The 16232-nt window shown below is 37.5% G+C and overlaps 1 protein-coding gene across 1 annotated transcript in view; it reads right to left on the minus strand.

Annotated features, from left to right (window-relative positions):
* Positions 1-16232, minus strand: part of LOC309475590 (uncharacterized protein) — a 335445-nt gene that overhangs the window by 253294 nt on the left and 65919 nt on the right. The window contains exon 10 of the mRNA XM_082138408.1: positions 5638-5952. Within this exon, the coding sequence (XP_081994534.1) occupies positions 5638-5952 (315 nt within the window). The remainder of the gene's footprint in view (positions 1-5637; positions 5953-16232) is intronic.

Here is a 16232-nt window from a genome sequence, read left to right on the forward strand (position 1 = left end):
ATGAAAGCAGAATTTTAAAACTATTTATTTAATTAAAGTTTTGAAATGTATCAAAATAAAACAATACAATAGGAACTTAATAAATCATTTAAAATAGCTTCAAAAAAAAAAAAAAAAAAAAAAGCATTTGCCACTTGGTTTTATTTGTCATTTTGTCCTTTGAAAGAGCCCAACACTACTTTATACCAATGTTGTAGAACTCGAGACTGAACAAGGCCGGTCTTGGACTCAAGTCTGAGTACAAGGCTGTTTTTTCAGGAGCATTTGGACTCGACCTTGTATGAGCTGGCTTGACAATAGTCATAAAAAATATGGTCTTAGACTCGGACTTCAGTTTGAGAACACTGCTTTCTACGTACTACATAACATGACTGGGAAAGAACTTATTGTTGATGCTTTTACTAGCTGGTCCATCAATGAGAGGTTTTGGTCATTCAATGACTGAATCCCAGCAGGTTTAGTACAAACTCAACTACTGACTCAGTGGTGGATCTGAAGACTCACTCTCCTCATGCAAAGTTTTTAGATAGCAAGCAATAATAATTACAATTGACAAATGAAAATCAAAAACTAGTTAAAATTGCTACTTTTAAGTAAAAGTATATTTATGGGGACATCCAGTGTTACAAATGTAATTTTTTGTCACTGCAGTCAAATGAGAGGTATAAAAAAATAGCCTAATTTTGAAGGCAAATGTTGAAATGTCTTTCCCATGTTCAAATTTGCAGAACTATCTTTAGACTTCAGTGTTAGAGGAAACTCACACTTTTAGCAGCGAGTCTAGCTGTGTTTATTTTAGCAGAAACGCCCTGAACGCCAACACATGTACTGTTTTTACAGTTGGTTTTCAGTGAAGTGTCAAGATCTGCTCTTTCGCTCCTGTCATTGTGGACATCTAACCATAGCGTTTTTTTTTTGTTTTTTTTGTTTTTTGCCCTGTTATTGCTTTTGTAGCTCAGAGTAAGTGCAAGAGCCAAAGTTGAAGCATTTATGTTTAACCTGTAGAGCGGTCCGACTACGGTCCCACATGTGGAATAGTTATTTCTGTGACCCTGGAAAAATCCATGGGATTATAGAATGTACAGTGACGTCGCATAACTGTCAGATTCAAACTGTGCTTTCGCGCATTGGCTGGAGCTGAGCCAGAGACGGACACGCTCAGCGCTTATTGTCATATATCACAACTATACAGTGTTTTCAACCACATAATGTTCATTTTAGTAAGCACTAGAAAAACTATACATTTATAGTATGTACAATACACACAGGTGTCTATGGAAGCGACAATAATAATCCATTAAAATACAATTTAATTTAATAGGCTATTTTCAAATATACAGTGCTATGCATAAGTTTGGACACCCCTATGTTAAATTCCATAGAGGCAGGCAGATTTTTATTTTTAAAGGCCAGTTACTTCATGGATCCAGGATACTATGCATCCTGATAAAGTTCCCTTGGCCTTTGGAATTAAAATAGCCCCACATCATCACATAGCCTTCACCATACGTAGAGATTGGCATGGAGTACTTTCCATAAGATCATCTCTCAATGCAAATCAAACCAGCTATTAGGCTAACTGATATAAAACCATGCCAATCTCTAGGTATGGTGAAGGCTATGTGATGATGTGGGGCTATTTTAATTCCAAAGGCCAAGGGAACTTTATCAGGATGCATAGTATCCTGGATCCATGAAGTAACTGGCCTTTAAAAATAAAAATCTGCCTGCCTCTATGGGAATTTAACATAGGGGTGTCCAGACTTATGCACCCTGTATTTTAAGGAAGAACATTTATTTATTTACGATACATTATTCATTCACAAAGAAAATTGGTGTCCTTAAAGGTTGGATTTTTCCAGATTTTTTTAATTAAGGCATTAAGTTCAATTTCCAAAAGATAATTTTTTATTCCTCTTTTTAGTCAACTTTAGCATGGGTGTCTAAACTTATGCATAGCACTGTAACTGTTTTATTCATATCAGATACACATTGTTTAGGTAACTATAGGTCACTCTATTCTTCTCACAGTTCACCGTCAACTTGCTTTCATGAATTTCGGGAGAAACTAATGAATTTACGAGATGTAAATCGGACAGATGGGATTCTCTGAACTGTGGCGCAAATAAGATAGCGGCGCCCGTGTTGTGTTGTAGATCAAGATCATTATTAAATTAGGCTATTTTAAACGACAAAACACACTCACTTAGGCCCTACACATATTTGAGAATCGGAATATCAGATAGTTGATGACATGGTTAGCACGTTTCTGAATATTTTGAATAAAAAAGGAAAAAATTAAATAAAAGCAATACATCTGTCATACAGAACTGTTGTGGCTGCGGTGTGTCACTCACAACAACCATGAAGCGTCGCCATGGAAACAGGTAATAAGGGGAAACGTCCTAAAATAACGGTCACCTTAAAAAAAAAAAAATAACTCACTCTGGGTCTGGGGGGATCAGCTAGAATATTTTAAAATAAAAGGGATCTACCAGAATGCTCTAAGATTGTAGATAATGTCATGATATTGATATTAATATCATTTTTCAAAAGGCATTTCTGCTGAGAGTCCATTTCTTTTAGGATGTTGCCTTATAAGGCAGAGACAGGAAAGCAGATCACTGGGTTTAGAACAGACTCATCACGTTTTCTTTTAATTTCTCAGTTCCCCTTTTTATTTATATGAATGCACAACCATACATAGAAATATAAAAAATATGCTTTGTATAATAATGTTGTATAAACTCTTCAGTTATACAATGACTGCTCAAATTGTACAGTGTAAACTGTAACATAAATTGTCTTACCGCTTTTTGTGCATTTCTTTTGTAGAACATTGGATCAGTGTAAGTGATCTCTTCATCACGGGTCTGAACTGTTTGAATAATAATGACAGGCGTGTTAAAACAGCAAAACTGTAACTATTTCTTCAGATGTAACAGCAGTGTGAAACACTTGCCCTGTCGGTCTGTTTTTCTGTGTTTCTTGCAGATCCAGAAGATCCCAACAGCAGCAACAATCATCAGAGATCCAGCAACAGCAGAAGAGATCGGCACTATCAGAGACACTGAGACTGGAGGAGGAGAGGGAGTTTGCTGGTCAGATTCTGGAAAGATAAAGAGAAACAATCTGTCAGTCTGTCCTTAGTCTCAGTCTCAGACGCACACAGTCTGTTCACTGACTCTCTGATACTAGTCTCACCAGCACGAGTCTCCTTTAACATGTTTATGGCTTAAATGTGTTTGTCAGAAAGTGTAAAGAGATTATATGTGTTGTAATTGCCTATTTTTTTAGCAAAGAAAAAAAGCAGAAAACAATTGGCCGTATTATGTAACAATGCACAACTCAGTATTAACTTGTTTATTGAACTGTTGTGTGAAAGCAATATCACACTCATAATTGTGCTGTTGATGTGAATATCAGCTTCATAACCCTCTGCATTCTCACTTTCAGTCGATGAAGGATTTCGTGGAGTGGTCGGCTTAGCTGGAAGATATTAGAGAAGCACAGAGATGTGAATAAATCAACAGTGAGAAGTCTGCTTTAATGTCAGTGTTAGTCAGTCTCATCACACACCGAGATCAGTGCTTATACTCACAGCCTTGATTTTCTCTCATAACAATGAATTCAGATTTAAAATATAATCCACTCATTTTGGAAAAATAAATAAAATATACAAAATCTGAATACAGTGGCTCTTGTTTGCCAAGGTTCTTGACCACCATCTATTCTCTCTCCTAAAGGATATTATATTCATATTGCACCCTTCCTGACTGATATATATCATCTAAACATTGTGCCATTATTAAGGTGCATTAAAGAGGACTTAAAACATTGGCCTGGGTCATTCTGTGTCAAATCAACCAAATTTCAGAAACTTTCCCTTCAAATTTTTGAATTTGTTCATCTTTTTTTCTAAAGAAAGACACATAATGAAAGCCAAACTATTAAGCTGCCGTCGGCAAATTTTTTTTTTATCATATTCAGTGAAATTGACACTATAACTCCACCTGGAGCGTGTTATTTGTTTTGCAAAAATCCACCGCTCCCGGATCATCGGGTCCAATCAGCGCAGGGGGGTGTGAGATCTGACTGTCAATCCCAGGTCGTGCACACGCCACAGATCCCCCCTCACTCGCGCACGTTAATATCACATGCACACGCCACGCCTGAAGTTCGCCTGGAGATTGCATGAAGCGTGATGGCGGAGAGAAAATCTACTAACAAGCTTCCAATTCCTCAAAGCTTTTAATATAATAGGGCCTAGATGTAAAAAAATTATCAACTGCATATGCAAAGAGATTTCTGACCACTAAATTTTTTTACAATTGACCAATTTACTCATGGATCCACATTAGCCCGTCTATTGGTCCAATGGGGGTTTCCAATAATACGGGGAAGGTTTCTCTGGCTACGTCTACATTAATCCGGATACATTTGAAAACCGCGTTTTCGTTTATAAACGCTCTCCGTCCACACTAGCGTTTTCAAGCGTATTCGGACGTTTCAGTGTGGATGAGAAACTTTTGAAAAACGCCTGAAAACGCTAAATTCACCTTTACTGCGCATGTGTAAAACCCCACAAAAGCTCACTGATATGATTCAGATGGAAAAATAAATAATGAAGTTATCGCGCAATTCTTCTAACCGGATAATTTTATTTAGTAAAATATCTCACCATTCACTGATGCGTCCAGGTCGTACGCAGACACCATATGTTTGGTCTAAAACGCGACTGCTCTCATGTATTACCGCAGGACAGCAAATGTGAGTAAATTCTGTCATCTTTGCAGGACTGTACATGAACAGTGTGCAATGTAGAATATTTTTAGCAACAGTGTGAAAGTGAAACGCACATAACAGGCGCAATACTGGTATAAACATGAATATCTATTGGTACAATATGCGTCACATGACTAAATTTACGTCATCGTTTTTAAATCCCTCGCGGTTTCACAGTCCACACTACAACGCAAAAACGGCGTTTTCAAATTTATACGCTTTGGAGTGCGTTTTCAAAAAGCTTCGTTTTCATTAATAAAAACGCCGCCTCAGTGTGGACGGAAGGCCAAAACGGAGAGAAAAAGATGCGTTTTCAAACGAAAACGTATTAGTGTGGACATGGCCTCTGTGTGGTATTTGTCTTTTTTCGCAACACAACAAGATTAAATGCAATATATTTTCTCACATGCAATTACTGGTTTCATCTGACTCCATAAATGAAAAATATTTTAATGATATCTGTGCATCATTAAAATCATTAAAGGATTTGTTGTTGATTTTAATTATTTTGTTTGATTATTGAGTATTTTTTTATTTTGTTTTATTTTATTTTTGTGTGTGTAATATGTCTATTTATGTGAATAAAATTCTGTGTGGTATGAGCATGTTGTGCGGGTTGAATGTTGCTCCTGGTACAGTCTGTGAGAACAAATTTCCTCTAACGAGGACAATAAAGAATGAATATGAATATGAATAAATGTTAGAATAAGGTAAAAAAAAAAAAACTGCATCTGAAATGTATCTTCAATAATTGTAATGAATAATCTTAAAATATGATTATGGGTTATGACAATAATTATGTACATTTTGAATATGACGATGATAGAAGCAATAACATGTAATTATGCTCACCATTAACAGTAACATTGAATCTCTTGATAAACTCCTTATTCCTAATAATGGTTCTTAGTTTATAAAGTCCAGAGTCTGTGGTTCTGATGTCACTGATGGTCAGAGATCTAGTCTGATCCAGTTTCAGTCTGTCTCTGAATCTCTCATCATTATCATATCTAGTAATGTTCATGATCACTGTAGCGATGCGAATGTTTCCAAACCTCCACACGATCTGTTCATCTCTCTGTATGTCTGTAAGATTAGGGTTTAGAGTGACAGAATCTCCCTCCATCACTGACACTGACCTCACTGCATCTGTGTCACCAAACACTCCTGGAGAACCAAGAGGAACAGTTCATCAGACACAGATGAAGTAATTTTCTGTAGTCAATTAAACAAGTGTTTAACCTTGTTTTTGTTTTTTGTTTTGTTTTTTTACAGCGCTCCACTTATTTGATTCAGTAGTGAATCGAACACTATTGGATCTCAATGGAATATATAGAAATAAAAGTATAATAAAACAGCATTTGTTTAGGTGAACTTAATAGCTTTTAAAAAAAATAGCGAATTAAAATAAGGCAAAACAACTTAAAATCAAGATATTTCTCATTTGAATTCTCCTCCTACACCTGGATAGATAGCCTAATTTTAAAAGTGTGATTTCGAGAAGAACTCCTGAAGAATTTCTGAAGAACATTCAGCTCTTAAATCTGAAAGGCCTTGGAGAGCCACTACAAAACTGAACCTAAGTATATTAGCTGTCAATTGTCTTAGGATACTTTAAGTATTAATTATTTAATGATGGGTATAAAGTGTTTAATCAGGAAGGGAACTAAATCTGTCTGTCAATCATGCACCATAACAGTGATCAAAAACCGGAATTCAAACTTCTCACAGTAATATCAAAGATAGCATCTTTATCTAAAAATAAAAACAAAAACTGACATGAAAAAGAAACTTAGCTATATCAAATTAAATTTGTCAATAAATGTAGAAGTTTTGTACTTACCAACAAGATGCCATATGTAGAATAAAAGTATTATGTTAACCATTTTCTTTTAAGCAGTTCTCAAAATTTTTTATTTAATAACACAATTTAGGTCAGAACTAAACAATGGAAGTGTGGCATTAAATCAATTACAGATCTCATAAAAAAACTTTTACTATTTACTTTTACTATAACATTTATCTAAACTGTCCTAGCCTTGGTTTTCAGTTAGTCGAGAGTTTGTAATGCAGAGGTGCACGAGTGGGTGGTGACGTGTCAGTTTGTGAAGTACAACCAGTGTTAGGCTTATAAAAACACTCCCACAATTTCTTGTTTTAGTCTTAATCGTCGTTAACAAACAAATAAAACAACATTTAGTCAGAATGCATAGGGTAGAGTGGGGGAAACGCCCCGCTTAAGGAAAATGTGACATTACAGTGAAACAAAACATAAATGTGACTAGAATTGCCATCCCGGTTTTGAGTGACTATGGCAGGAGTTATTCACCAAATATTAAAATTGCTCAGCCTTCATAATTAATTAGTATTTTGACTGAAAATATTTTGTACAAAGGGGGCGTTTTGCCCCAGCGGTGGGGTAAAATGCCCCCTTTCTTACCAACCAGTTTGCTTCATAGATCATCAACAAAATTAACAGACAATAGTTTTTAATCTCTAAAAGTAAAAGGCAAGTAATGTATCAACATGTATATATATTAATATTTATTTCAGGAATGTCCAAAATAGCCAAATTTAACTACCTTCCATCAGGGAGCTAACTGTGGTAGCAAGCTAGCTAGCTAATGCTCACTTGAGGTATTTTTTTCATGTTTTGTTCAAATATTTAGATTTTACCACCTAGTTATACTGCATTAAGTGTAAAACAAAGGATTTGATAGACAGAAATATGTTATTATAGTAATTATGATAGATAGAAACTATGCCCCCTGGGGGGCGTTTTACCCACAAGCTGACTTAAAGGGATACTCCACTTTTTTCGGAAATATGCTCATTTTACAACTCCACCAGAGTTAAACAGTTGAGTTTTACCGTTTTAGAATCCATTCAGCCGAACTCCGGCTCTGACGGTACCACTTTTAGCATAGCTTAGCATAGATCATTGATTCTGACGAGTCCAGTAGCATTTCTTTCAAAATGACCAAAGAGTTTCAATATTTTTCCTATTTAAAACTTTACTCTTCTGTAGTTAAACCGTGTACTAAGATCGACGGAAAATGAAAAGTTGCGATTTTCTAAGCCTATATGGCTAGAAACTACTCTCATTACGGCGTAATAATCAAGGAACTGTGCAGCCGTACCATGGGTGCAGCAGGCGTAATGATATGACGCAGCGCCTGAAAACTGGTAGAGGTAACTGCAGGCTGGAGCAATGGGCGTGCCAGGAGGTCAGAAAGGAATGGGGCGTGCCGTAAGGTCTTTATTGGACGCGAAAGCTTCCTGATCCGCATAAAAGCGAGCCATAAACTTAATCACTTTTGGCCAACAAACAATTATACAAGACCAAATACATTTCTTTCAATGTGAAAATAGCAATAATGATATTGAGAATACATTCAAAAGTACGTTACCTTCGAAATTTAGGGCGCGGGTTACATGACGTCATCACCACCGCGACTTTTTTTATTAAATCATTAAAAAACTAATTAAATTATTATTTTAAAGATAAAAATGTCTCCTGACACTATTAAAGTCAGACTACTTTTGTACTTTCATTTAAAGTACATACAAACTTATAGTATGTTATTTTTATAATAATGGTACAGCAAATGTTTTTGCTGTATGCATGTTTGATCAAACACTCACCATATAATTATAAAATGAAGTAAAAACGTTTCATACTATAGTAGCAACTGTCCGCACAAATTAACAGTCTAAAAACTCAAATGGTGTCTTAAGAATAAAAAAATAAAAATGAAATTCTATGGCATCATTTGAACCTTTCATATAAACAAAATGAATAAATTTCAGTAGTTTTAAAGCTGTTGAGGTAATTGAAAAACTTTTGTCCCGAAATTTGCATGTCAGGGTGGCACAACTGCAAACATGGTTATTTTATTATGGTAATTAATTACAGTATACATAATAATGCATCGTTCAGAGGAGCCTTAATGATGAGTGAAAAGAGTTGTAGATCTCTCTAATACTGGTAAAAACTGCTTTCAAGTATGGGTAGGTTGGTACACTTTCCATATCAGTTGAATTTAAACACTTAGAAATGTTTACAACTGAAACTTGTTTAAATGTCAAAAAGTCAAAGTTAATGACTCAAAAATATAAATAAATAAAACAAATAAAATAAATAAAATTTATAAAACATCAGTTTTGAAAAGATTTTGAGATTTTTAAAAAAACAATTTTTGAAGGTTTGTCAATTACACACACACACACATTATATATACATATATACACATTATATATATATATATATATATATATATATATATACATATACAGTGCCCTCCACAATTAATGGCACCCCTGGTAAATATGATCAAAACTGGCTGTAAAAAATAAATCTGCATTGTTTATCCTTTTGATCTTTCATTAAAAAAATTAGCAAAATTCTAACCTTTCATTTAAGTAAAAAAAAATTATGTGGGGGGGAAATCACATTATGAAATAAATGTTTTTCTCCAAAACACGTTGGCCACAATTATTGGCACCCTTTTATTAAATACCTACTTTTTGCCAAGATAACTGCTCTGAGTCTTCTCCTATAATGCCTGATGAGTTTGGAGAACACCTGACAAGAGATCAGAGACCATTCCTCCATACAGAATCTCTCCAGATCCTTCAGATTCCCAGATCCATGTTTGTGCTTCTTCTCTTCAGTTCAGCCCACTCATCAGGTCAGGGAACTGGGACGCTCATGGCAGAAGCTTCATTTTGTGCTCCCTAACACATTTTTGTGTTGATTTTGATGTTTGTTTTGGATCGTTGTCTTAATGGAAGATCCAACCACGGCCCATTATAAGACTTCTAGCAGAAGCCGCCCGGTTTGGATTTTTTATCTGTTGATATTTGATAGAATCCACGATGCCATGTATCTGAATAAGAAGTCCAGGACCTCCAGCAGAAAAATATGCCCACAACATTAAAGATCCAATGGTATATTAAATTGTACACATGGGGTACTTTTTATCCTTGTGTGCACCAAACCCATCTAGCGTGTTTGCTGGCAAAAAGCTCTTTTTTTAATTTCATATGACCAAAGAAGCCTGTGCCGTCTGAAGATCCAGTCGTGTCTGACAATTAAATTTGCTGGAGTTTGTTTCTGGAGGAGCGAGGAGCATTTTTATTGAAACCCTCCCAAACAACATGTGGGGATGTAGGTTTTTTTTTTGTTTTGTTTTTTTGTGGCTTTCTGACCCCCAAGACTCAACTAATCTCTGCAATTCTCCATCTGTGACCCTTGGAGAGTCTTTGGCCACTCAAACCATTATCCTCACTGTGCATTAAGATAATATAGACACACGTCCTCTTCCTGGCAGATTCATAACATATTTAGTTGATTATAACTTCTTAATTATTGCCCTGATGGTCAAAATGGGGATTTTCAATTCTTTAGCTATTGTCTTACAGCCACTTTCTATTTTGTGATGGCCAACAATCTTTTGCTGCGCATCAGAAATATATTCTGTGGTTTTACTCATTGTGATGGATGATTAAGGGGATTTGGCCTTTGTGTTTCCTCATATTTAAACTCCTGTGAAACACGAAGTCATAGCTGGACAGTTTCATGTTCCTAGTCCCCCTGGTGTGCTAAAAAAGGTAAATATTAATGGGAATATACTTCAGAGATACTTTACTTAAAAAAAATTCTAAGGGTGCCAATAATTGTGGCCAACGTGTTTTGGAGAAAAACATTTATATCATAATGTGATTTCCCCCCACTTTCAATTCTTTTACTTCAATGAAAGGTTAGAATTTTGCAATTTTTTTTAATGAAAGATCAAAAGGATAAACGTTACAGATTTATTTTTTACAGCCAGTTTTGATCATATTTACCAGGGGTGCCATTAATTGTGGAGGGCACTGTATATATAGCATTGATTTAGCACAATAGGATTTTATAAATGTCTAATAATGTCTATAAATGTCTAATAAACTGCATGTCAAGCATGTTGTCTGTCATTTCCTCTATGTTGTTCTTGTAGTGTCCGACACAGAGGAGTAAATATGCTCGAGTCAGCAGGAGGAGCAGTCTAAATAGAACTAAAAATTTTATGCTATATTGTGCACTAATCATACTTGGGTGCATCTGAACTTTTTCATAAAGACCAACACTGGGAAGTTTAATGTTTATTAAAAATTAGGAGCAAGGAAAGTCTTCTAAAATCCAAGGAGCTGAAACTGAAGGTACCGTACAGCGTCAGTGCAGGGAGTCTTCAGGATCCACTGAATCCCTTTCTGCTTCTTGTGTTGAAAGAGATAAAGGAGACAAAAACGGGACAAATTATAGTAGCATATATTACATGTTGTGGTATTTAGTATTATTTCCCATTTAGTCTAGTGTGTTGTGGTATTTAGTATTATTTCCCATTTAGTCTAGTGTGATTTGTTTTTGTAAATGGCTTGCTGCTTTTAAGCATTGTTTTTAATCTCACGAATAAACTTCCATTTCCCTTTCCCATCAATCCAAAAATCAGCTGAGCTGAAACATAATATAGACAGGTAGTTTACAGAAACACGCCTAAAAAACTCCACCCATACGTTTTTGTTACTCAAATATAGTTTAATAAAATGCATTAATAGAACGGTTTTAACCATTAGGCTGTTCGTGGTTTGTTATGCACTACTAACTTTATCCAGTGACCTTTCTTTTATCTGATAACGTCCCCTAAAACTACTAATTAAATTTAGAGAGCAATAGTAAACTAGCATGCTTTAATACACAAGTTAATTTGATTCAGATGTACTGATAATATACAATCTTATTCTTTAAACGTCTTACCTTTTAAAAGTGCATCACAAACGGTCTGTTCTACCGCGCTGCTGCTGCTTTCGGGAAATATTGAGAGGCTCCACGAGCCGCCATTGCTGTGTCGCAACTTTCTCTTTATGGCTCTGACTCTGTCCAGGAGGAAACTCCTTTGACCAATGAGAAACCTCTTGCCACGCCCCTACCTCTTGCCACGCCCATTACTCCAAGCTGCAGCTACCCCTGTCTCCCTGAAAATAGGTCTAATAGGTTAGACAAACTTAGGCTACGTTCACACTGCAGGCTGAAACGACCCAATTCCGATTTTTTTTTGCCACTATGCGACCTGTATCTGATCTTTTCATGACAGTCTGAACGACACAGATCCGATCTTTTCAAATGCGACCCAGGCCACTTGGGTATGTGGTCCCAAATCCGATATCCGATCTTTTGAAATGCGACTTCAGTCTGAACGGCCAGGTCGCATGTATCCGACCTGCACGTCAATTGATACGCGAAAAACGTCATAATTCTGCGTTGAAGTAGTCGTCGGTTTGAAAACAGACTGCATATTCGTCGAGCTGAGGTAAATCTGCCGAACGGGTCGACCTCGACGAGCCCGTTAATAAAAAAAAATAAAAAAAAGCCCACGGCCATTATATGAAGAGTTCAGATGCAAAAGCCTCTAAATGCCATCTGAAATTTTCTTATATGTGACCCTGGACCACAAAACCAGTCTTATGTGTATTTTTTTTTTTATTGAGATGTATACATCATCTGAAAGCTGAATACATAATCTTTCCATTGATGTATGGTTTGTTAGGATAGGACAATATTTGGCCGAGATACAACTATTTGAAAATCTGGAATCTGAGGGTACAGAAAAATCGAAATATTGAGAAAATCGCCTTTAAAGTTCTCCATTTCTATTGGCGATTGTGCTGCATCCATTCACAAAAATAAATGTTTTATATATTTAAGGTGGGAAATTTACTAAATATCTTCATGGAACATGATCTTTACTTAATATCCTAATGATTTTTGGCATAAAAGAAAAATCTATAATTTTGACCCATACAATGTTTTGTTGGCTATTGCCACAAATATACCCGTGCAACATAAGACTGGTTTTGTGATCCAGGGTCACATATAATGATCATTTTTATCAAGCTTGTGTATTTAAGTTCAGTAATTTCACTTAAATGACAATTAATAGGTAATCTTCATTGCCATTTAAGTGAAATTATTGAATTTAAATATACGAGCTTGATAAAAATGATCATTCTATAAGAAAATTTCAGATGGCATTTAGAGGCTTTTGCATCTGAACTCTTCATATATACGTTGTGTTAACTTATTACTTCTGTGTGTCATTTGGTCCCCAGATCTGGTGTTCTACTCTGCTCGTCATTGATCATTGACTTCATTCTGATATCTAATTGTATCTATAATGCCAGAATATTCATTTTTGGGTTAAATATCCTGTTAAATCAAACTTGTTTGCCGCAAGCTTCTGGATTTTTACCAATTGATGAGTGTGTGATGTTCTGTAATACAGTTCCTAAACTGCAATCCTATTCTAATCCACTTGGGACTGTGAGAGTGTTAACGTGAAACTGTTTTACAAGAAGAGATTAAATAAATGAAGAAATGTGAAACGGGTCAATGCTGGTCAACCGGGTGTCTTCTACCTTTTTATCATCGTCATCTTCATCTGAGTTGGGGCGGCAGTGGCTCAGTGGTTCATGTAGATTGTCTACAAACCGGAAGGTTGGTGGTTCAATCCCCGGTTCCACCTGACCAAGTGTCGAGGTGTCCTTGAGCAAGACACCTAACCCCAGCTGCTCCGGACGAGCTGGATCGCCTTGCATGGCTGACACCGCCGTCGGTGTATGAATGGGTGAATGTGAGGCAATATTGTAAAGCGCTTTGGTGGCCATTGGGTCTGTGAAAGCGCTATATAAATGCAGTCCATTTACCATTTACCATTTATTTATGTCCAATGGTGAAAACAGTGGGCCCTGGGCATCAGGCAAGTATACAGAGATTTACAGTTTATTCTTCTTATTGTTATTACAATTAGACTACTCTGCACCTGTGGCTGAGATGGAAGGACAAGAGACTCAGCCCCTACCACCACCCCCAGACAATGCAGGGAGAGAGGAAGATATGGAAACTGAAACATCAGGGGATGATGGTGCTCCAATGGGGAATGCAGATGAACAGCAGAAGTGCACCATGTGTGGCCTCAGACTCAAAGAAATAATCTGCTTGCAGGAGGAGAATCGAAAACTGAAGGGAGAGCTCTCCAAAAAGGCCCTGGATGAGAATTTTCTCAAAGACAATGATTCAAAGGTGAAGTACTACACTGGCCTTCCATCTTTCAGTCTATTGATGGGTGTACTGATACAAGTCATTCCCAGTCTACCAAAATCAAAAACAAAAGAAAGAAAACTCCCATTTTCAAATGTTCCTCCAGACCCTTATGCGCTTAAGACTTGATCTGCCTGTCGAACATGTTGCACACCTCTTTGACATTAGCCGACAAACCGCATCCAATCTGTTCACTGAGACCATCAATGTACTGCATGCACTCCTCAGCCCTTTGGTGTACTGGCCAAAGCGACATTGTATACAGGCAAGCATGCCACATCAGTTTGTAGAGATGTTTGGGAATCGTGTTACTGTTATTATTGACTGCTTCGAGCTTTTCATGGAAAGGGCACAAAATCAGTGATAAGCAGATCACCGAGAACTGTGGCTTTCTTCAGAAGCTCTCGCCTGGAGACCTAGTGTTAGCGGACCGTGGATTTGATATTAAAGAAAGTGTTGCCCTTGTGGGTGCTACGCTGAAAATACCTGCCTTCACCAGGGGCCACAGCCAACTTAATGCAAAAGATGTGGAAGAGACCAGGAAGTTAGCTCATGTCAGGATCCACGTGGAGCGAGTGATAGGGTGTATGCGCTCTAAGTTTAACATATTAAATTACACAATACACCTGGGATTTGTTGTGCCTTGTGAGGGGGAGGATAAGACTTTGCTGGATAAAATTGTGGTTGTGTGCTGTGCTTTGGCCAATATGTGTCCAAGTATTGTTGTGAAGCCGTCGTGTTAAAATTATACACCATGCTCACATCTAATATGTAAATGTTTTTTGTTTTTTTCAAAAGATTTTGTAATGTCTCTTCTCACATGTAATGATTTTTAGCCATCTCTGTAAATAAAATACACAAAGACTGAATGAAATCCTGCCTCCTTTATCTGTATTAACACAATTACAAACTCAATTACATAACTTGAATAGTAGTAACAACCAACTTAATTTCAGTTTCTTTACATATTTAACATGTAAATACATTTAGATCAAGACATTTACATTATAAAGAATCCATAGAAAAGAACTGGAAATGTATGAGGTAGGTTGTGGGTGATAAGTCACAGACATGTGCAAGCATCGCATTGCCATGACTCTTCTCTGGCTGGTGCGCTGCTGAGTCCCACGCAACCTAAATGGAACCACTGTATAGGACAGTTCTGATTATTGCAAGCAACCATGTCATCAAGCTCTTCAGGCTGTCTGCAAATGCACCACAACACAGCCTTTTCACATGCCCTTCTTTTGGTCTGGGGGGTGTTACCTGGCTGCAGTGTGGCCAATTTGATAGTTTTTTTTTCGTGCTCGTTTTTTGTTTTTGTCTGTGGGCTGTGAATCAAATAATGGCACAGGTAGCTCAGCTGGAGGCACAGGTAGGTCAGCTGAAGGTGGGGTGCTGGTAGGGGCCGGTTGGAAAACCTTGTGCTTGGGTGTTTTACCTGGATGTAATGTGGCCAATGTTTTTCTGACTGTGTTCTGTGCTCGTTTTTTGGGTTTGTCTGTGGGCTGGGAATCGGCTGATGGCACAGGGGGTGGGGGTTGAGTGTAGTGATGGGCTACAAGCTCAGGTAGGACAACTTTGTAAAAAAAATGTTGTGCGGTTGGCAAAAGCGTCTCCCAAAGTTCTACATCAGGCATGACACGCACAGTTGCAAGGCTTTTGGTCGTCCAAACAACAAAGTCACACGACTGTGACTCTGTGACAAAGATTTGAGTTTGTACCTGTTTGTAGTACTTGTGGGTCTGCTTCAACTCCATCCTTCCTTCTGTGAACTGCAGACAATACTCCTTGTCAGTACATGCCTGCAGAATGTTCTGGTCCTGGTGCTTAAAAGGGCATTTAATCTCCACACATCCTTTCCCGCAACATGCACAATGCACAAGTGCATCAGGAGTCGCGCCTATTTCAGGGAAAGAAGTGTTGGTTATGAATCCACAGTGTTCCACTTTCATGTCCCTGTGCCGCAGCTCCATCTGTGTGACTCCAAAGGAGACCCTTGCAGTATCCTCTTTTTCTCTCCCCCATTTAATGGCCTCTGGGCCATTGTCAGTCTGTCTCAGTGAAGGTTTCTGTGGATAGCACACCTTCTCCACAGTTGACTGTGGGCTGGTTTGGTTATGGAGGTGGAGGTGGAGGTGGAGGCTGTCTCAGTGAAGGTTTCTGTGGATAGCACACCTTCTCCACAGTTGACTGTGGGCTGGTCTGGTTATGGAGGTGGAGACAACAGCGTGCATGATGGAGGCGGTTATCCTTCCAGCCCGTGTGCTGTGCCATATGTCAGACTTGTGCTGCTGTCGTGTGTTCTTTT

The sequence above is a fragment of the Leuciscus leuciscus genome (assembly GCF_965113295.1).
Source record: "Leuciscus leuciscus genome assembly, chromosome: 15".
Classification (NCBI taxonomy): Eukaryota; Metazoa; Chordata; class Actinopteri; order Cypriniformes; family Leuciscidae; genus Leuciscus; species Leuciscus leuciscus.